At 39.9% G+C, this 23,026-nt stretch overlaps 1 protein-coding gene across 9 annotated transcripts in view; it reads right to left on the bottom strand.

The window, feature by feature from the left end:
- Window positions 1-1,127: 1,127 nt before the first annotated feature.
- The window catches only part of fbrsl1 (fibrosin-like 1), a 386,040-nt gene continuing 364,141 nt past the window's right edge, over window positions 1,128-23,026 (bottom strand). For 2 of the 9 annotated variants that reach the window (XM_073840603.1, XM_073840598.1), the window contains 13 exons: window positions 19,581-19,950; window positions 19,229-19,485; window positions 16,805-17,067; window positions 12,456-12,506; window positions 12,148-12,243; window positions 9,139-9,210; window positions 8,961-8,990; window positions 8,786-8,857; window positions 8,088-8,220; window positions 6,852-6,935; window positions 4,663-4,746; window positions 3,835-4,108; window positions 1,128-3,573 (listed from right to left, as the gene is read on the bottom strand). In XM_073840603.1, coding sequence (XP_073696704.1) covers window positions 2,274-3,573; window positions 3,835-4,108; window positions 4,663-4,746; window positions 6,852-6,935; window positions 8,088-8,220; window positions 8,786-8,857; window positions 8,961-8,990; window positions 9,139-9,210; window positions 12,148-12,243; window positions 12,456-12,506; window positions 16,805-17,067; window positions 19,229-19,485; window positions 19,581-19,950 — 3,086 coding nt within the window. In that variant the 3' untranslated portion in view covers window positions 1,128-2,273. Of the gene's footprint in view, window positions 3,574-3,834; window positions 4,109-4,662; window positions 4,747-6,851; window positions 6,936-8,087; window positions 8,221-8,785; window positions 8,858-8,960; window positions 8,991-9,138; window positions 9,211-12,147; window positions 12,244-12,455; window positions 12,507-16,804; window positions 17,068-17,208; window positions 17,370-19,228; window positions 19,486-19,580; window positions 19,951-23,026 lie in introns of all 9 variants that reach the window. The other 7 variants (XM_073840599.1, XM_073840602.1, XM_073840600.1 and 4 more) reach the window with 7 other exon arrangements.

Raw genomic sequence — 23,026 nt, forward strand, 5'->3', positions numbered from 1 at the left:
ATTCTCAATAACATCACTAATGACTGCACACTGCCTGACGCATGCTGCCATTACTTGAGGTGAGGGCCGGGACCGAGGGCAGGGCTGAGCGTGGCACGCCAGATGGAGCCAGTTAGGGATGGTTATGAGGATGAATTGTTTGTCAGTTGGGGAGAAGAAAGATGAAGAGAGCAGGAGAATGGAATCCCAAGTCAGAAAGACAGATGCGATTAGGCGATACGAAAAGGACAGTAACCTCTGCTCGGCTTATTTGCGGGACAGACAACCTTTGGTCTATGCCTTTTCAGTTTCTTTCACTTCTTCTTCCTCGCCTTCTTGATCCATTGCTCATTAGCAGGCGTCACTCCCATTAATGAGTCCAGACCGCGGGTCAATACGGCACTAGCCTCAGAGTCAATACCAGTTACCTGCAACACAAACACTCAAAAGCTGCACTTGCAGAAAATCAATATCGTGTTGCAGGCCTGTCCCATCACCACTCTCATCCTACTCTCTACAGCACAGCTGACATAAACGCTCTCTCCTGTAAAAAATATAGTAAATAACAACCGTGGAGAATGCTCAGTCTATTTATGCTGTTTAAAATTCAGTTTGTACATACTTGATCTGGACTGTTATAGTTTTTTCTCAAACAAATCGTATCTTAAAAGCAATCTGGTTAAACCTCATCTTGTTTTTTGCATAAAAACGGAATCCCATTTTCAAAGAATTTTAGCATTTTTGCACAAATAATTTAAATCTTAAGTATTTGCTGTAGTAAATATAATATGCTAATTAAAAAACAAAATGTATGTAAATATTGCATATTTTTGTAAATAAATGTAATTACATACAGAAATTAATTATATAATTAAAAATATATAATTATACATGTATTTATTATTATTATTGAGATTATAATTAATTATAAAAAATTTAATAATAAATTACAAAAAAATTATACTGTAATAAATTGTGTCCAGACAGGGTTATTCTTTACTGTAGTAATGAGAATGAGATTTTCTTTCTCAGTAGAGGGTAAAACGTGCTGCTTTGTCATGGTAATAAATAGTACACAAAAAAACCTTCACATCTATACGTCAACATTCAGTAAATCCTGAAGTCTATAATTAAATAGCAGACAGGTATGCAGATATAAGGTCCAACCTTTATTCCATACATTTTTAAACCATGAATGTTCATTTTCATTTTTTCACGCCTAAAGCTCTACTTGTTTTGTATACAAGAGTCTAAGAAAAACAACTGCACAACACCACAAGGTCGACAGAAAGAGTCTATTGCCACCCCAACGATCCAATATGTTTGTCAGATGTCCAGGTTTTGTGGCTGGAGAAGTGTTTGCTGCTAAAGCAGTTCCTTTATGACCCAGAAGTTTATAGCTGTTTGTTTCATTGGCTCTTCATTGGACGAATGAAAAACAGTTATCCAGGTTCCCACTTTAGAACTCCATTTGATAACCGTCCAATCAGAACACTCTTAATCCTCTTTGCATAGATTGCATGGCCATGACCGCACCCCTATTCGAGTCCTCCTCTCTGATTGGACAGCTCCGTCACCATGGTTTTCAACCTGGAAGTGGTTCTGTTTAATTTCATTGTTTTTTTAGAAACATTTAAAAAGCCTAACAAATGTACAATGTCATTTCGTTCCAAGTAATATCAACAAGATATTTACAATATCTTTAAACTTTACAGAAACCAAACAAGAATATCATAATACATATTTGTCTGCATATCTCAAAAAGAAAATCAAGCAAGCAAACAAAAACCCCTCCAAAATGTAACTTTGTACATGGTCAGCACTAAATATTTCCAGGTACCGTAGAGCAAATCAACTGTCAAACAGTGAGATCATACCAATTTTGATATGTAGACACATCCATATCCAGCAGCTCACTAGGATAAATACAGGGCAGGGAACCAATGAAACTTAATGCAAATACATAAAAAAAAATGCCTGTACATGAAGGATAGGAAATGTACAAACAAATTTCAGAATGTCTTTTCACATGAAAAACTGAAAAGGCATCGGATTAATATATTAATATCAAATTTCTGGTTGGTAGTCCACGTTGACATCTTACGTTTGGAGCTACCAAGAGTTGGAGCTCTTCCACTCCAATCAATTAAAAAAGCCGGTTGGTGTGCTTGTTCCAAAGTACAAATATTTGTACAAATTACACATATCTATTTATCATTTACTCTACTTTGTGTGAAAATAAGTGCATGTTGCCCGTGTCCAACTCAAGCGAGGCATTTTCCTTTTTTAGTATGTTACCGAGCCTCCACTTCTTTGGGGTTGCGTGATGGCGAGTACTCCCGAGGGTCCTGGGTGGTGATGGGTGTAGTCCGTCTTGGCGACGACGGTCTGGCAGCACCAGAGGGCACCAGAGGTGGCGGAGCGCTCAGTGCTGCGGTTGGGGGTGTCCGGTTAAGAAGTCCGTTATGTCCTGTTGAAGGGCTAAGCCTTGGGTACGGCATCCCGCCGAGGTGTGACATAAATGGCGGCATGTGGGGTAAGTGTCCTTCGATGGGTGACTGGTGAAGTTGGTGAAGCCTCGCCCGATCCAGTTCCTCCCGTAAATGCAACCGTTCCCTTTCCTCAGCCTGTTGCCTCAGTCTCTCCTGTTCCCGTCGAACCTCCAGGAGGTGTTCGTGGTGCGCGTAGTCATGTGGCTCCCTATCCCTATAGGGTCGTTCCGGATCGTAGACACCAGGAAAGCGGTGGCCAGGCTCGGAACGAAGCTGAAAATCCATGCGTCGTTGAAGGTCGAGGTTTCGATAAGCCTCTCGTAGAGGATCCCAGGAAAACGCCGGATGAGGAAGGCGGTCTCGACCTGCTGCAAGAGGGCTGACTCCCATAAAAGGTGCCATGCGAGTGCGTTCAAGTGCATTCAGACTTCCCATTTGATGCATGGCACTCAGTGTGAGCGGCAACGAGTGTGGCATGGGGACACCGTGAAGTGAGGACGGTGTTGGAGGGTCACTACAGCGAGGAGACGGCGGAGGAGGTTGATGGGACAGCACAGGGTGGTGAGCTATCGGTGTGGTTTGATGAGGTGGAGGAGGGACTTGAGGTTTAGTGGGGGCTTCGGATCCAATCACCATCACGTCCTGCTCTTCTTTGCGTTCCTCTTTGATCTTCATGTCGTTCTTCACTTTTTGTAGCAGATCTCCTGAGCTGGTTTCCTTTCTATCCCTCTCGCTTTCTTTGATCGGTAGCGGTTGTGGGATACCCATCTTGATTCCTGCATCATTAAGGACGTTTTTCGAGTATGGAGAGGGTGATCGGTGAACGGATTTGAGAGAATCATCCGAGGAACGTCTGTCTGTGATCTCTTTTCCTGGAGAACGACTTTCCTTCACTTTTATGTCTCCCAAAACAATTGGTTCTCGTTGACGGTCCAACAGCTCTTTCTCAGGCTCACGGTTGCGGTCGGCACTACCACTGCGGTGTCTGCCGGAGTCGGTCGAGTTCTGGCTGTTTGTGCGGATGAGGCTGCTGATCTGGTAGCTAACCGGAGCAGAAGCTGGAGAAGAGCGGTTTGAATGGCGATTACGATCTATGGAGTCTCTGCAATATGAAAGGACCCATCATTAGTTGACTTAGGAGACAAAAATTAGGCAATGATGCTTTAGTCCAGGGGTGTGAAAACTCTGTCCTGGAGGGACGGTGTTCTGAAGAATTTAGCTCCAACCCCAATTAGACACACCTGAACCAGCTAATCAAGGCAGGTGTGTTGAGGCAAGTTGGGGCGAAACTCTGCAGGATACCGGCCCTCCAGGACCGAGTTTGGGCACCCCTGCTTTAGTCCATGAAATTAGCAACACCAACCTGTCTTTATCCTTCTCGTCTTTCCCAACCGAAGAGTCCCTTTTTTCTCTTTCCCGTTCTTTTTCTTTCTCCCGCTCCCGTTCTCGCTCCCGTTCTCTCTCTCTATCGTGGCTGTTTGCAGAGCTGCTTCTTTCTGCATCTGCAGATTTGGGCCACTGTGGAGGGGTCGGGAAGGAGGGTGGTGTTCGGTGCAGTCGATTCCAGGCATCATGATGAGGACTACTGAGACCAGGCAACCCTGGACCCTCTTTGGGTCCAAATACACTGTTGGCCCCTGAAATAACAAAAAAGTAACATCGGTTTAACAGATCACAGTCCAGTTTTTTTAGGTTCTGCATAGACAAACTGAAAGGTTAATGGCGTATTGTAGTTTCTTCTACAAATGGGGTACCAATGAAGACTTTTCAGCAGAGAACAAATGAGTGACCCGACAGGGTCAAGAGCTATGAAAAGCAAAGCTTTCCATAGAGATTCTATTTCAATGCAATCAGTTTGACTAAAAGAAGTCCCGTTCAGCCAATGAAGGAAGAAGGGAGAGGAAATGAGATATGGCAAACACTCCACCCTACTTTGCAAGCGACTAATGAATGCGAGAGCAATGCTAAACCAGTTGGGTTGCGAGTTTGATTTGGGGTGTGAATTTGGCAAAGGGCTGTCTGCGGTAATGCCTGCCTCCCCCGCTTCCCTAAACTCTCATTTGGCATTTGCTGCAAAGCTAAGTGCATTTCTTTCATTCCCACCTCCTTTTTATTCCCTCTGTACTCTCTGTGGTCTAGAGCTAAGCTGTGCTGCACTGAGTCAAGCTAGAGGCCGGGGGCCGGGGCTTACCGAGGGCTGGGTTGCCTAATCCACCGAAGGCACTGCTTGAAAGGTTGCTGAGGCCGCCAAAGGTACTGGAGCGACTGAATGGATCTGCAAAATGCCAAACAGGGATTAGCGACGCAGGGCCGGAGGTGCCCGACCATTCCAACCGGCTTTTCTCTTACAAGCAAGCTTTGTTTTTTGCGTCACTGTTACTGCTGCTATTCTAACTCCCTAAGGGTTGTTTATTTCTCCCAGTAAGACTGTTGGAGAGTGTTCACTGAATGCGGATTAGGCACCAAGAGGTGCTGGCATGACTAGCAATACCTGATTGGGGTGCGATAGCTACGGACATTTTGAAATGTCCGATGTGAATAATGATTAAATGACCGCAAGCAAGACAGCTCATGTGCCTCCCATCTCCTTTAGAAGTTTCTGTGATTCTTCCATCTATTTATCCCTGAAAATATTAAACTACGTATTATTACCTACCTTACAATGGGTGAAGGAGCTCAAATCATTCATACAGTTGCATTTATAATTAAATTAAATTAAATACAAACAAACAACCTCCAGCCCACCTAAGTAAAAAACACAATTCCGTGTGAAACACGAATTTAAATTCCTGAACTCCAGGAATGGATTTATGACTAATCCACCGTGTACTTAAGTAAGCAAGCAGTCATTTAGCACATGCTTTTAACCGAAGCAACTTACAATATACTAATTTACATGAACAATCCCCCTGGAGCAACCTGGAGTTAAGTGCTTTGCTCAAGGGCATAATAGTGGCAAGTTCTTGACTGACAAATCTTTTGATTAACAGTCCTGAGCTTTCACCACTAGGCAACACCGCACCCAATTCTGCATTTTACCCATTTTCTCTTCATTTCCTCTGGGCCCCAGCTGTTTATGAACTCAAATTGGACTGACTTGAAAGCTCACTGTGTGAAATCAGCATTCAGCTCCTAACTCAAATAACATATCTGATAGAAACTGTGGGGAACACTATCTGAAGGTGTGTAGATAGTAAAATATTACTTTTACTGTGGTTTTTGGTTTGGAAAACAAAGGCTGGGTTTTGGTCAGAATGTTCTCTGGATACTGCTAAGCATATTCTTATTATGTAACTTTGCCTTGTTTTCCAAGTAATTAATATAAGTAATATGTTACCCTGGACCACAAAACCAGTCATAAGTAGCACGGGTATATTTGTAGCAATAGCCAACATGGGTCAAAATTATCGATTTTTCTTTTATGTCAAGAATCATTAGAATAATAAGTAAAGATCATGCTCCATGATAATATTTTGAAACTTAATTTCTGATTAGTAATATGCATTGCTAAGAACTTCATTTGGACAACTTTAAAGGTGATTTTTTTGCACCCTCAGATTCTAGATTTTCAAATAGTTGTATCTCAGCCAAATATTGTCCTATCCTAACAAACCATACATCAATGGAAAGCTGAAAAGCCAGGGTCCATGGTCACAGATCATATCTTGAACGTAAGTGTAAGTGTTTACGGTTTACGTTTTTTATACACTTGCCAGTTCAACAAAAAATCGTTACATTTAATAAAAAATATTACTCCTTAGTATCTGATACTGTAATTTTGCTTATCAAGTAAATTGATCGTTTTGTTGACGTATTTTTACTCAACTTCCAACATGACAAAATTACTAGTTTAGAATAACTTGCCAATACAATATGTAAGGCTATTTGTGTCCACACAATTTTGAAATTTGAGCTAAGGTTAAATTTATTATATCTGACCCTTTGGGTTAGACATTTCTGAGCCGACTGAATAAGATGATAACATAAGCTCAGAAGTCTTGCCAAAAGTGGTACACAACAATGTACTAAAAAAAGTTAATGTTAGTAAATGCCCCCATTAAGTTGATATTATACTTGACTAACAAAAACAAGGCTATGAGGAAAAGTAGTACGTATTTTTAATGCATCGTCTTCGATTCTGCACTTGGTCATGTCTGATTTTCATTTATTTTTTTTGGAGTTTGGTTTGGGAAACTTGTGGAAAGACATGCTTTTCTAGCTGAATGATCACCACCGAGGTGCAGAACTACAACATATGGAACAGATTGCATTTGTCTTATGTTCGCATCAGATAAAAAAGGGTCTTGACATCAGATAATTGCATTAAATTTGAAGTACAAAAGAAAAGATAGGAACTATTTAAAATGGCGGTTTACTTACACTTACCTGCCAAATGGCTAGGAGGCAGGAAGCCAGGATGGTGAGGAGACGGCCCATAGGGTGAAGCAGCTGGATGTCCCGATCCTATTGAACACATCAGAAATTATCAGTTAAAGTCAGCCAAACCATTCACAAAAACAGCACTACACTCTTAAAAATAAAGGGTCCAAAGGGGTGTTTTTGCAGTGATGCCATAGAAGAACCATTTTTGGTTCCCCAAAGAACCTTTCAGTGAACAGTTCTTAAATTAACCATTTTGAAGAACATTTTAAAAGTCGAAAGAACCTTTTCCCACTATAAAGTACCTTTTCTGCATTTGAAAGGTTCCATGGAAGTTCAAGGTTCTTCATGGAACCATCGATGCCAACAAAACCTTTATTTTAAAGAGTGTAGATGTAGTCTCTATATAGTCTTGTTAGATAGATTAAATACTTTCTCCTATTCCAGTTTAATATGATGAAACAACTAGAAGTCAGCCTGGCTTATCCAATGATGTGCATTTGGGGAGGGACTATCAGTAATAAGCTGTTATAGTAGTTTGTCCGGACAATAAAAAGGACAGTGATGTCTAAGATTGAGTGTTCAGGTTGCATTTGAAAGGGTCAACTGTCTATTCAGCCTGAACTATATGTCATTTGTTACTGTGTGTCATTAATGAAGAAACCAATTACAAGCTCCTTCATGACACCACGCTGCATAATTACAATCTAAAGGGCAGACACGCTCATGTTGCCCTTCAACAAAGAGCTACCAGTCAATTATATCAGGTAAAAGCATTTATATTCATGCCTGTGGCCCCAGCGTTGAGCCAAGACAACGTTCAAAATAACAACATGCAAATTAGCGAGCAAGGCGCATGAGAAAAAGAAAGACATACAAATCCATTTTTATTATACTGAAACCATGCCAATAAAGAGATTGCAGGATAATTTACAAGATAAGACATAAATAATCGGTGAGAGCAGTATCTAGATTGGATTATAAAGTTTATAAGTGAAATGAAAATCAATTAAATTTAATTAGAATTTCTTAAGGGGGTCAGGTCTAGCATCAGGCTTTCCCAAAACAGCAGGAAAGGGATTTATTTCCAGGAATGGCTGCACAACTTTATATCTAAAACTCTCTGGAATAACTGAACTGTGCACAATATAACCAGGACTGTGCGTTATTATTAAAATAAGGTCAGATTTGATTTCATGTTTACTTTGAGTTTTTGCATTCATATTCTGCACATACCTGTTGATGAAAAGAGAGGTCTGGCCAGATCATGAGGGTAGGGGAACCCAGGGAAAACGCCTGGAGCTGGAGGACGGCTGAACAGATCAAGTTTTCCATTCATATCCAGTTTATGCGGGTCCAAGTGCATCTGCTTTTGTGAGACAAAGTCATTTTAAGAATATAATATAATATATAATATGTTGTTATAATGTGACCCTGGACCACAAAACGTAAAGATCATGTTCCATTAAGATATATTGTAATTTTCTATTGTAAACATATCAAAAACTTAATTTTTGATTAGTAATATGCATTGCTAAGAACTTTAAAGGCAAGTTTCTCAGTATTTTGCATTTTTTTTGCATCTCTGCCAAATATTGTCCTATCCTAACAAACCATACATCAATGGAAAGCTTATTTATTCAGCCTTCAGATGACATATAAATCTCAATTTCAATTTTTTTGGTCCAGGGTCACATATAATATAATAAAATAGAATACAATAGACTATATAACTGGAGTGAGTGTACAAAATCTAAAAAAACAAAACAAAAACACAATTTCTATGTATAAACTGTCCTTGATAAGGGAAAACTACTGAGATGGTCTTTAATGCATAAATAATTACAAAGCATACTAAAGGCTACACTGTATTAAAGAAAAGACACAAGCAAAAGTCTTTTCTGAAGTTTTTCATGGCTTATGAGAGAACTTACTTTCATCTTCTGCTGATGATGGTAGATCTGCCAGGCGATTTGAACATGCACTGCACACCATTTACCTGGCTTCTGACATGAGCGCAGAGGAAATTTCAAGGCATTAGCACAAAGGCGGTGGCATTTAAGGTGGAAAATGTAGGGATTTGAAAGAGAATGAAAATATGATGCTTACTCTTACTGAAGTCCTAAAAGGATCTGTTATCTGTAGAGAGCCGAGAAAGAGAAAAAGACAAAGACAGAGAGATATGTTTTTTATAAACGTTCAGGTTCATGAAATGCTAAAACATCACAATCCTGATTAGATTTTAATGGCCAATCTCTTAAGTGGATCTCCAGACTGGATGGCTTACCCTTGGGTCCTTCTGAAGGAGAGTGTGCGGGACCGTTCCTGGTCGTCCTGCAACATCAATAGGGTTTGAGGCCTGAAGAAAAAATTAAGACCATATTAGACAACACTGAAGTCTATTTATTTACCATTTACAATCACACAACTGTTTAGAGATATTACACTGCATTTTTGGCTCTTTGGTTTGATGACTAAAGTCTTTTCAATACATTTTTAAAATGCTGATCCTTTGAAATCAAAATGAGTTCACTTTCAGAATCAAAATTTCCTGATAATGTACTCACCCCCATGTCATCCAAGATGTTCATGTCTTTCGTTCCTCACTCAAAAGGAAATTCATGTTTTTGAGGAAAATATTCCAGGATTTTTCTCCATATAGTGGACTTCAAAGGGAGCCAACGGGTTTAAGGTCCAAATTTCAGTTTCAATGCAGCTTCAAGGAATAAGGGTCATATCTAGAAAATTGGTAATTTTCCAAAAAAACGCATTATGTAGTCAAGTTTACGTGTACCGACCCAGTTTTTTTGCAAAACGAATGTGCAAAGAAAGTCACAATAAAACAATGATGTTGGATGATTTTGAGTTTTAGATAAGACCCTTATTCAAGCTGCATTGAAACTGCAGTTTGGACCTTCAACCCACTGGCTCCCACTAAAGTCCACTATATGGAGAAAAATCCTGGAATGTTTTCCTCAAAAACCTTAATTTCTTTTCGACTGAAGAAAGAAAGACATGAACATCTTGGATGACGTGGATGAGTAAATTATCAGTAATTTTTTATTCTGGAAGCAAACTAATCAATTCACTTTGATGATGTCTATATGCTAGTGTAAACATTTGGTTAAAACATGCATTTTAAACCCGACCAGCAATTAGCAAATCAGGGTTTATTACTGTGACATAACCAAAAAGCCAGTGGCCCATTTAAACAGGACATAATAAACCCATTGATATGCTCTGTCCAAACATCCTGTTTCAAAAGAAATCCCATCAGGTCTGGAAAAAAAATCATGTGATTCATCATGGGTGTAGCCTAAAGTTTAAAACTTCATTCAGTCCAAAGTTTCATGGATGCCACAGTCATTTATATTCATAAACTTCATACTTACTGGAAACTTGCTCTACCTTTGACTGGTAGCTAACACAATAGTGAGAGTTATTTGAAAAGTGCCAGGTAAAAACCATTACACACCAAGTGAGTCAAAGCCATATAACACACATATTGCAAAGACACATAGTCTAACCACCCTGCTCAAGACCACAGTCTAAAGTTAACACAAAAGCCTCCAGCAGGTTATTGAGCCTGAGCCTCTTTGCATAATCCATTAGTGGAGAAAGTGGCAGTGGTAGATTTCTCTGTCTGTCTGCAGTATAAATTCAGCTGTGCGGGATTTGAGAGCACACTGAATACTAATAGTAAGGCGATGCTTGGCTCTCAATCAGCCACATTTTTGCAGTACACAGGAAATGAAGAATGATTTAACCATGTTCTTTTTTGTTTTTGAACTTTTTCGCCCTTATATTACCAGAAAATGTGACAGGAAATGACTGGGATAAAGAGAAGGGGATAAGATTGAGACATGACCCATCCCAGATTTCAGTCTCCGTCAGATAAGCATCCAAGGCTTAACATGCCTAGCTAGGCTGCAAACTAGACCTGTTCTAAGCAACAAACTCTGAAAATAGTTGTGCAAAGGGATGCACTGAGATTTAGGTTACCTAAAATATTCATCTTAAACAGCAACATCAATTTTGTGCATACATGATGTTAGAGAACCAGTATGTACAAATTGTTAGCCTGAAATATCAAGTAGAGGCCTGATGCTAAAAAACAGGTTTCTCACCTGTGAAAACAACAGTATAACATGTTTAATTGCCTAATTACTCAAGTTTAATAAACTTTATTTTTGGTTTGGTTTTTGGCTAAAAAATATTTCTGTGCACTACTAGTTCTGTCCTGTAAGATAGATTAAAAGGCACTTATTATGCCCCTTTTTACAAGATGTAATATTGGTTTTAAGCATCCCCAGAATGTGTCTGTGAAGTTTCAGCTCACACTTTATTCAGGCAATCAGCTCGTGATCCGGTGTTTTCTGCGCCTCAGAACGGCCCAGTTCACAGTGAATTGCATGTGCTGAGTTTAGCGGACATTTAGGAAAGCAACAGCCACCAGTTTTGCTTAATTTTCATGGTAGATGATAACAGCATTTTACTAGTAAGCCTGTTTTCACTGAAGCTGGAGTTTCCCATCAAAATAAAAGTTCTACTGTCGTTTACGTCAAAATAAAAGCTTAAGTTTAGTATGAATTGCTGACAGCTAGCAGTTTAAATGGGTAATGTTACTGCAGTCCAAATTCAAAATATCTTTTTCAAGTGTAGAAATGAGTAAGTATTGTGATTTCCCTACTGTAGTGTAAATCAAAAATAATATACTTATGAAATATTCATAAATTAAAAGAGAGTTGTCTGACTTAAGTCAAGACCATAGGTTGGAGATCTTAATTTTGAACTCTCAAAGTGCATTAGATAAAAGGATTTAACTTTTTTCCCTCAATTTTTTGTTTAAATATTGCAATAAAATCATATTGTGAACTAAATATAGTGATATTATTGTTTTGTGAGATTTTGATATCTTTAAATCCCTAGTAGTAAGGTCGATTTTGAGGCGCATTACCTTAAAAAACAAAAGTAATCCACTGTGTCCTTAGTGGCTCAGATGTTCGGAGAAAACAAAGACTCTTATGTTCAGTCATACACAGAACACCAGGATTGCTTACGACACATTGTTGACATTACAGCTGCCTGAGCAAAAAAAATGGAGGGCTTTTTTAGAACTAACATATTGATCTGGGCTATATTTTGCAAATATTTTTTGACTTACTAATTTTATTAGAGTCTGCAAGCGGGAAATTTGAAATGCCAAAACCACATGGTCTCTTTCTCATTCTGCTTAAGTCAAAACAGTTCTGTCTACATTCCCACATGACATGAATACACAGTTTTGAGGTCTAACCTTTGGCTGGAAGGCTCCTTGCAAAGAACTGAAGGGCCCTGAATGTGGAAGTAATGGAGGCATGCCTGGCATTGTAGGTGGGTAGGAGGGAAAGAACTGCAAAAAACAAAAAACAAAACAAAAATTGTTTGGCGTCTCTCATCTCTTTGAGCTTTAACAACTTTTTTGCTTTTAAAACAACAAACAAACCGTGCTTGAAAACATGCAAAAGGTTTACAAATATGTCTGAAAAAGTACACGAAGTTTACATAATCTCCTTCATCTTCAGTCAAAGCAAGGTTATGCAGTCAAAACAAGTTGCTACTTACATTTGAATGTCTCAAGAAAGGATTGTCCAGCTTTGGGGCGTACTTGTCGAACTATAAAGAGAGAGGGAGAGAAAAACAGAAAGAGAGTGCAAATTAAAAACATATCAACAAAATCAAAGGCATCTGTAGCCAAAAACATGAGAGAATTTTCTGCAGCGTGCTTACACAGTCAAATACAAAGCAGATGAAGCTCAAATAAATTACACCCTTTTAATAAAACAATTACACAGTAAAACAGCCATTCAATGTCACATGAAAGAAAACCACTGCAGCCGCAGCTGGCACAGGCTTCACAGAGCCAACCCAGAGTGTGGGAATACGCTCACAAAAGAGTCAAACCAGATCGCCAAACAAATGAAAGGCACCCTTCACTTCCAATTAAACTGACATGAGCCATTCATTACGTGGCAGTGTCATTCCTTTACAGTTAAGCAAAATATATAGAACAGTAACTCTTTCAAGCTCTAGTTTTAACAGAAAAATTTGAGAGTAAAGTTAGTTATAACTATAGGACACTTATAGGACTCTAATCTTCATTCCAATTGTTCAATAAAAAAACAACACTGTAATAAAACAAATGTCTTGAAATGTGTCTATTAACATTTAAATAACAAACATATTTAAATATTTTTTTAAAATATGTAAAAATATCAAACTATTAAGTTAACTAACCAAACATTGTAAATTCAGCGCTGCTTTTATAACAAAGTAATTGCTACTCAGACATTTCTTTAACATAAACATTCAAATCCTTTACAAACCCCCTTATATAGTGTTGTTTCTACAGAAGCCTGTCATTTTAGCTCTCAGGTGATGGTAATAAAAGTGGATAAACTCTGTGTGTGTGTGTGTGTGTGTGTTACTTTGAACCACAGCCCACTTATGCTACAGACTTCATACCCCAACAGATCAGCAGGCATAAGCTGCTTTTATCCTTCATCGTATGAATGTGTGGTGATAATTAGCCTAAATTAAATACATGAGGTTGCCCTGGCTGAGAAAATCGCTGATCTGGCTTCCCACTTCTGTGATCCTTCTGAGGGCCGCACGCCTGCTTTATGGTTAACACTTGCCGAGTAAATACAGCAAAGGTTTATAGTCTCCCATAAAAAACAGTGCTTCATAATTCACAGCCCCTGTCAGAGCTTTATAACAAACAGCTTTGGCAAATCAAAGTTCAATATTACATCTGTAAACAATTAAATCTTTATATAAGAAAAGCTAGGAGGAAGGGAAAAAAAGAAAGAAAGACATGAAATGTGTTATGTCAACATGAAACGGAATTCGCTACTCACTTTACCTCACTTAAATAATGTATTTTTAAAAGTAACAAAGGTAGTTTTACTTTAATATTTTTGGAACATAATACACCAATAAATTAAAGCACAATAAGACAAGAAACATGTATAAAAGAAGCAACTTGGGTTATTTCTGGTTTCATGTTGACTTCAAAAATGACTTGTATAGTGTTTTTGAATTGACCCCAGTAAACAACAACACTGCTTCCTATGCAAAAGCTCTTAAACCAAGCAGAAACACTTTAGGAATCAAGCATCAGTATATTTGTCAGCAGAAAACATCACACTTTAATCACATGGTGTTGAAAGACATTCAACAATAACCGTTCAGCAAATAAGATTCGTATCTCATAAAACATTTGAGGAAGGTGTGGTGGTGTGTTTGTGATTCAGCACCAGAGATAAGCCGCATGACCAACATTTCCATCGCTATTTCAGTCTTTCAGTTTCTGGTGACGAAACACTTCTGTAACTCCCAAAAGAATCGGGACAGTGAACTGCAAAACATATGGCATGTTTTAAACTGGATTTCAATCTCTGGAGGAGATGCTAATCTCTGATTCCAAAATGCTTGACTTTTCATCTAGCGCTCTGACATAATATCTTTCGGATTGGTCGACAGCAGCGATAGTATGCAGATAAGGCGTTCTTGTTCCTGTCCGAATACGTTTCAGAGATCTGAATGCATTTCATATGGCTGGCTAACTTTGAGGAGCTGAATTTATCTGATTACAGGCTGCCAAAGTTTGCCTCTAATAGTCGCTTTGCACACGGAAGCAATTACGCTTTATCAAAACAAGCCCGTTGATGTCATGACTTTCATCTGCGGTGAGGTCATTATGTTTCGACCGCAAGCTTTGAATGTGTCACATAGAATGAGCTCTGTCTGTACCTCAGTCACGCCATAAGACTCTGTCTGCCTCCTGTTTTTCTCAAACAGCCCCCAGCACTCCGAGACATCACCGTTCTGCTCATATGAAAGCAATAAAGCATCTCTGGCTCACACTATAAAAGCGCAATGAGTACGGCATGTCAACATGGCAGCAAAAAGGGTTTTTATTAGGGGAAGAGCTGAAATATTTGTGGTTGTCATGGGACAATAGTTTATCTTGTTAGGATGATGGGTATCGGTTATGTCACTGAGATGGTGCTATAAAACCGTTTCAACCCTGTGGCCTCTGTTTAAGATCTGGTCTGGTTTAAGATAAGCTTTACAGTAAGTCTCTGTAGTGGGTTGTAAACTCTATTACTTATTATACAACAGTTAGTTCCGGCGCTCTTTTATCACCACCCTGCATCGTATTTGCATGAAATCCAATGCTTGTTTCTTTCCAAGCTAGAGATGCTGATTCCAAAATAGTCCAAAATTGCTTTTGACAACCATTTGTTAAAATGAAGATGTCTTATATGATCTCATAATCACATGATTCAATTACAATTAGGAGTGCAACGATAAATTGGTTTGTTTATTGATTGTGCGATTTATGCGAATGCAATGCGATTCTCTCTTGAATCGATTCTGAGCTTAGTTTTTAACAGCAGATGGCACTTCGTGCTTTGAAACTGCCGTACTCTGCTTGCGTCAAGTTCCTTACACGCTACTTGAATCTAAAATAATCATTCATAAAGTTCGAAAAGGTTTAAGCGAATTCAAGGGCGTTTACAGTGGGCTTTGTTTACATTAATTTCACGTCATAAGGTGCTCTTTTTCGTGAGCATTTGAGTGCATGTTCAAAACTAGTCTAGAGTGCCATCTGCTGTTAAAAACTAAGCTCAGAATCAACAGACCAATTTAGTGTTTGCAAATACTGATGACGTTTTTTGTGGGCGGAGTTTATCTGGTTGCAGAAAACTAAGTTTTAGAAGTGACAGTCTATGGGGCCGTGGAATAAAAGAATGAAAAAAAGGTAAATTTGAGTTTATATTTCAAAATTCTGGCTTTATTCTCGCTATTCCGAGATTAAATCTCACAATTCTGATAAGAAAAACCAATTGGTCGTTCTCTCTTTCCTCCTTGGCTCTGGGACATTACTTTATGCCTAATCTTTTAACGCCTAATTCCAAAAAAATGCAAACATGATTCAGATGTTTTCTGCCACATACATGCCATTTTCTGCCAAAACCAGTCTTAAATAGCATTGGTATATATATAAAATTAGAAAAATTGACCGGTTTTGTGCTCCAAGGTCACATACGGGGGCAGCCGTGGCCTAATAATGGTTAGAGAGTCGGACTTGTAACCCAAAGGTTGCAGGTTCGAGTCTCAGGTCCGGCAGGGATTGTAGAGGTGGGGGGAGTGAATGTACAGCACTCTCTCCATCCTCAATACCACGACTGAGGTGAGTCCATTGAGCAAGGCACCGATCCCCCAACTGCTCCCCGGGCGCCGCAGCAATGGCTGCCCACTGCTCCGGGTGTGTGTTCACGGTGTGTGTGTGTGTTCACTACCATGTGTGTGCACTTGGATGGGTTAAATGCAGAGCACAAATTCCTAGTATGGGTCACCATACTTGGCCTTACGTCACCTCCTATTTTTGGAGTATATGAACAATTATAAGTTAAAAAACGTTACAAATTTGACATCTGACTGTGCATTAAAGCTAATGCATAAATAATTAAAAAATCATGGTATGTGATGGATTTGTTTTATATTTGTGAACTCAGCATCATCAAATTATGTAAAATTAGGCCTTTTCAGCTTTTTTTCAAGATGCAGGACTATGTTATGATGTGAATGAATGAGCACCATTTCGCTTCGCAGTTTGTATGTATGGGCTGCCAGTCTGTGCACTGCTTCTTGGAAGTATTTTTGATAACTAAAATAACTGGCCATATTGTGTTTAAAAGTCACTCATGCTGGTAATCTGAATATAAGCACAACTGTGATGTGGCCGTGCTTATATTCAATACGACAACATGATTGCGGGTGTCATTTGCTCGAAAAATGTGACGGCCGCATAGAAGGGGCTTGTTTTTGATAGGTCGATGTTTTTAAGGGGGAATAGGGAGGTAGGAAGGGAGTAAAATCTATCTGTTTTTACTTATCCTCACATTTCTGGCTGGGGTACGCACCATAGGAGGTGCAGTGGGCGGCCCAATGATGGCTGCCGGGGGCAGACTGGCAGGGAAAGGCGTGAAGGTGTGCTGATGCGTGTGTTGGTGCTGGTGCATATGCTGATGTTGGTGAAATTCGGCCCGGAGGAGCGACACAGGGGCCAACGGCGACCCGGTCGCCCCCGGCGCCGACCCCCGACCTCGCTCCGAGCTCTGAACCAGGAAGCGGTTGTTCAGCTCCTGCCGCAGAAGATCATGCTCTGCAAGAAAGGAGAGCGAAGGGGAAAAGGAGGGAAAGGGGGGAGAGGGGGAAGACACGGGAGGGAAAAGAAAAAAAAAAGGCACGGGCGGCCAGTGAGTTTTCACAACAGCGGTAGGAAGAAGCGAAAGAGGGTAGTCACCTGGCTTTCTCTGTTTCTCCAATTCAAGGTGTGAGGGTTTTCTACGTGAGGACTCATTGGTGGAGGTAAGAGAGTTGCCTGTGACAATGTGCCAATCAGAATCCCCGAATGAGGCTGGCAATACATGATTGGTTGGTTGAAAGATATCAACAGGCTGGTATCTAAAGACAAGAGAGAACCAAGAGTCACCTCAGCAGAAAACACACACACACTTGACCGGACAATCATAAACTCGTATACGGCCTTGAAGGGATAGTTCAGCCAAAAATGAAAATCACCCTCATGTTGTTGCAAACCTGTATGACTTCATTCTTCTGTGGAACACAAAATATTTTGAGCACACTGACTTATATTGCATGGATACAAAAATAATAATAATAATAATACAAGAAGAAACAAATGCATACAGGTTTGCAGACAAAAATTTTCATTTTTGGGCAAATTGTCCCTTTAAGGCCCTTCTTAAAATTAGAAACTCTTTAAGCACTTGCTTGCTTGATACTTTTAGTTTAGAGTCTACATTAACATTATGTTTTTAGTGATCAAAAACTTGGTTGCCGAAGGTTTTTACACTGTAGAGGTTAGCTGCATGTGTAAACATACTATTTTTTTTATTAGATATATTTTTATTCTTTACTTGCTCCTTAGATTTAGATCAGATGTAGCCCTAAAATGCCTGGAACTGGCATTTAAAAGCCAATTATTAACAAAAATACACTTACCGTATAAAGAAAGGCAGAGATGAAGGGGGCAGGTATAATTTTCATCTCATATTTTGCATTTAGTGTAAATTGTATAAAAATCTGATATAACTGCCAAAGGTAAAATAACAGCCCTTACTGCTGAAGTGCCCTTCTGAGGCACAGGATCCAGATATTAGAAATGAACAGCATAGCTGACATGCTTTTTTATTACAGGTATCATATAGAGTAGAACAATGGGCCAGCTGGATATAAGTCACATATTTCATATGCTGACCTCTGATGGGTGCCCAGTTTCGCCTTGCTCTTGAAAAATCTTGAAAAGAATGCAATTTAAGAGCAATGCTGTTGTTACTGAATACTTTGTCCATAAAGCTGTCTCTAACATGGATTATTTTTAACAAACAAAGCATTTTGTGTTTTAAACCAAGCAATAGGACGAAAGGTACGAAAGGTCCCTAAATTTGTGGGAATCAAATTAACTTTAAAAACAGGATGAATTTACTATATGTTACTCTGGACCACAAAACCAGTCTTAAGTAGCACAGGTATATTTGTAGCAATAGCCAAAAATACATTGTATGGTTCCTTTTAAGCCAAAAATCATTAGGATATTAGGATATAAATAAAGATCATGTTCCATGAAGATATTTTGTAAATTTTCTACTGTAAATAGATCAAAATCTAATTTTAGATGAGTAATATGCTTTGCTAAGAACTTCATTTGGACAACTTTAAAGGCGATTTTCTCAATATTTAGATTTTTTGCACCCTCAGATAACAGATTTTCAAACTGTTGTATCTTGGCCAGAAACCATACATCAATATAAAGCGTATTCATTCAGCTTTTAGATTATGTATAAATCTCAATTTCTCAATCTCTATATTTGACTGGTTTTGTGGTCCAGGGTCATATACATGATGAATAAACAATGTTTATAATTTTGTGCTATCATATACGACTAATTTCTTAGGTCTAAGTTAAGAAGTGTATACTTATAGAGCACTTACACACTAGAGAAAACTGCAATTGAACATTTGAGGGACAAAAACTAGACGTCACAGTAGACCCAGTTTAACCTGTGTCTTATTGGTCAATAAATGTTAATGTCAAAGTGCAAGTTAACATTTTTACAACTTTCACACCTTAACTTCTGAAAACATTTTGATTTTGGTGCAGTGTAAACTCTAGTGTGTACGCACCCTTTAGATTTTTATCAAATTATCATAGAACTGAAGAACCCGACTGTCCATAATATTTTCAAATCTCATTCCATCTATGCCATAAATGGTTTAAATCTCAATGAGGGGATTGATACCTGGATAGGGTGGTCCGGCAGGGTGTCCTGGCACCACCAGGCTGTTGGTCGGTAAGGTGGGCGGTGGAGGCAGTGTAGCAGGGGTGGCGAACATGGCCGGATGGCTGGGGAGGTGAGAAGGCGAGTGAAGGGAGTAGTGGGAGGAAGGCAGACCGGCTATGGAGAGAGGAAGAGGAGGAGCAGGAGACGGGAGGCCGCTGAGATGATGAGGGGAGTGAGGCAGGTGGTGTTTGGGAGGAAGAGCTGAAGGGTTGCTGCTGTGATTAGAAAGGAAAGACAGGATATGATTTTCAGTTTATATTACAAATTACAATTATATATATATTTTAGAGTGAAAAAAAAAGTTGCTAACCTGATGTCGTGAAGGCTGTTGTATGGCGAAGGATGATGGTGATGACTGATGACTGGTCGGCTGTGGTGCGATGGGGGCGGGACTCTGTGCTCCAGCGAATGTGATTGATTCCTCAGGAGGGAAGGGGCGGGGTTAGGGGGCACAGATTCCTTTTTGATTCCGAGAGGGTTCGGGGATATAGGGTGTGGTCTAGGTGCGGGGGCTGCCGCCGCAGCAGGGGCAGGAGACCCCGTAGGGGGCGACGCTGGAGTCGGACTTGAGATCGGCGGGACAAACGAAACGTCGTTGCTCTGTTCCTGGCTACGTTGAAGGCCAGACACTTTGGTCGAGCTGGAAGTTTTGGACCCGAGATTCTCATTCGTTGGCGTAACTAGAAAGAAAACACAAACAGAGTTAAAAATCTGCATCGGTATTTATTTTATATATGTAATTTAATAGTTACTGCACTTAATTCAGATTTCAAATGCAGCTTAGATGCTTTTATTGATATAGCTGAGGGCAAAAAGTCTATTGAATCAGGTGCATGGAAGCATCTCAAATCAACTGCACATGCAGTTTGGCGCAGCTGTCGACGTGTAACCTATAGCGTGGGATTGGTTTGCCAATCCATCCATTAGTTTGCAGCAGGGCGAACAGAAACCAGCTGCGATGCCTTCTTCACCCACTGTGCAAATCGCTGGCATACGCCAAGACACCAAAATGCATCCACATCTATCTGTCTATCTTCCTCTCTGCGCCTCATCTCTCTTATCTCCCCTTTATCATTTCATCCCAGGTTTCTTTTCTTTCTGCATTTCGTTCTCTCTCCATGGGTTTTATGAAGTGTTTAATCAGGTCATTTTCATGCTTGACTATAATCAGATGATCCAATTTTCTGCAAGCAATCCAGTCAGAATGAATAAATCAGAGCTAATTAAAGTTAAATGCCGTTCCCATTCATAGATTTACAGAGCACACAGTCTGCCATGAAATAATTATGTTTCAATTGTGCTGTGAAAAGGGATCATGCACCCTTTATACTGGCCTTTCAGAGTCCCCCACCCTCGCTCGCTCTCTTTTTCACAAGACATTTCCAGGGATTTTGGTAACACTGCCAGAGTCTTTGTACAGAGGAACTTCTTCTTTTGCTCAGTTAATCGGAGTGTGGTGCAAGAAAAAAAGCCTCAGTCTCAGCATTTTACACACTACATTCACTTAACATGTAAAAGCATAGTAAAATGAAAATTAGCCCATTATTTACTCACCCTCCAGGCATCATAGGTGTATATCACTTCCTTCATCCATACAAATTCAATCTGAGTTACATTAAAATTGTTCTGGCTCTCCCAAGCATTATCATGGCAGTGGGTGGGTGTTTCTCTACAGTAGTCCAAAACAAGTCCAATAAAGTGCATCCATTCGTAATAAAAAGTGTCTCACATCGCTCTGTGGGGGGGGGGGGGGGGGGGGGGGATAAAGGCCTACTGTAGCAAATTAATGCGTTTTTGTGAGACAAATATCGATATTTAAAAGGTAATAAATCACTTTCATCTAGCTTGGGCAAACGAATGACGTAGGAAGTCGGCGTTGCGCATGTGCTGCTCAGAAGTGACAAACATGGACGCGCACCAGAGAGACCAAAACAAAGGATGCCATGATAAAGCTTGGGAGAGCCAGGACACTTTTTAATATAACTCTGATTGGATTCGTCTGAAAGAAGGAAGTCATATACTCCTAGGATGCCTGGAGGTTGAGTAAATAATGGGCTAATTTTCATTTTTGGGTGAACTAACCCTTTAATATCCAGATTGAATCCAACATTTTTTCCATCCACCCATCCATAATAGTATAGAATTTTAATACTGGCCAAAAATGAAGAAAACTGTATTGGCTAAACCTGTTCCACCAATCACGTATGCCTATTTTATTGGCAGCAGTGCTAGAAAAGAACACAGAAAGTAAAGATGGCGAAAAGAAGAGAGTAATTTAAGACAATATCTTCCCCAGGTCACTAATTAGCACATTTAATGCAGTCCTCATTCCTAACAGCTTAGTGCAACCGCAAACAAAGACTTTGAAAGCCTGCAGTACACATACTCTCTCCCAGGCCATTAAAACCTCAGACCGGAGCTCCTAATGGAATATCTGTGCTGTATTAACATACCACTTAATCATTAATGGACACCAATAATTGAGGGATAAAAACGCTAGCTTGAGTTCTTGACATATTTCTCCCCAGCCGAATGTGACGCGCCTCCTAAATGAGCCCACAAACATGAACGTGTTCCTACAAAGAAAATTGTCCTTTTAAGCACGTAGGTGGTGAAGCTTGTCCTTTTTTGCAGCTCCGGGTTGGCTTTTGAAGGTTTTCTGGGAACGGCAGCGGTTAGGATTTGTAGGGCAGTGCCTCGTACAAGATTAGTGCAAAATGAGAACTTCTACCCAATTGCTTGGAAAGGTCTAAACAGATGCACTCATGGATAACCCTGTCTTGCTGCCTTTTCGTACAAAGCGCAGAGAAGAAATACGTCGCCCGTCGTTGACGTTGCCTTGGAAACCGGTCTCCGAGGCACGTTCGTGCGCTGAAAGCGGACAGTGGTAGTCAGGCTCCTCAGCTAGCGGTCCGTGGCACTTTAGGCACAATGGGCCCTGCGCTCTCTCTTAATGATGATTCTAATGGGCCATAATGGCAGCCAGCAGGCAGGACAAGACATACAAGCTTGGCTTCTTTCTCATTAAAAAAGTGCCCTGTGAATGTCTCGGCTCGTCTGGATGCCTGCCGTACGTAACGAAGGGACTTCTTCCCAGTCTGGAATGTGGCCGTAATCATTTCGCAGAAAATGTGACACAATGTCATTCGAAATGAGCGCCCGGGCAGCCGGTGTGATGTCACGCTGCTGCCAGTGGCTGTGCGTGTCACCTGCGAAATTCTTGTCAGTTTTTGGTTGCGGTAAATTGTTCATGTGTCAACCTCACTGTAGACGCATCAGAATACGGATAGGGCAAGTTGCCACATTAAAGATGTACAGCTTTCAATTTTTTCCTCAAAACATTCCATATTGTGACTGCTGGCCCTGAAAGTCTGCCTTAGGAATCTTTTAATGAGAAGACAGTGCCAAATAAACTTGTAACTCCTTTAACTTTCGTTTTTGACAACTGACAGGCCTCAAGGCAGAAATATTTCTCGGAGACAAACAAGACCTCATTATCCAACACCAAGGTCAACGATAGACTTACTGTGCCCGCTAACAACAAAAACCCACAACACACCAACTTCACTGTAAATTAGGGCTGGGCAATTTGGCTTAGAATCAAAATCTCGATTAATTGAACATTTTAACCCGATTACGATTAATGAACGATTATTTTATTTATTAATAAAATTATATTTAATTATATTTATATAATATTTTTTTGCCCTCATAGTTCACTGACAAGTTTTGTACAGTAAATATGTTCACATATTA

The sequence above is a fragment of the Garra rufa genome, chromosome 5 (assembly GCF_049309525.1).
Source record: "Garra rufa chromosome 5, GarRuf1.0, whole genome shotgun sequence".
Classification (NCBI taxonomy): domain Eukaryota; kingdom Metazoa; phylum Chordata; class Actinopteri; order Cypriniformes; family Cyprinidae; genus Garra; species Garra rufa.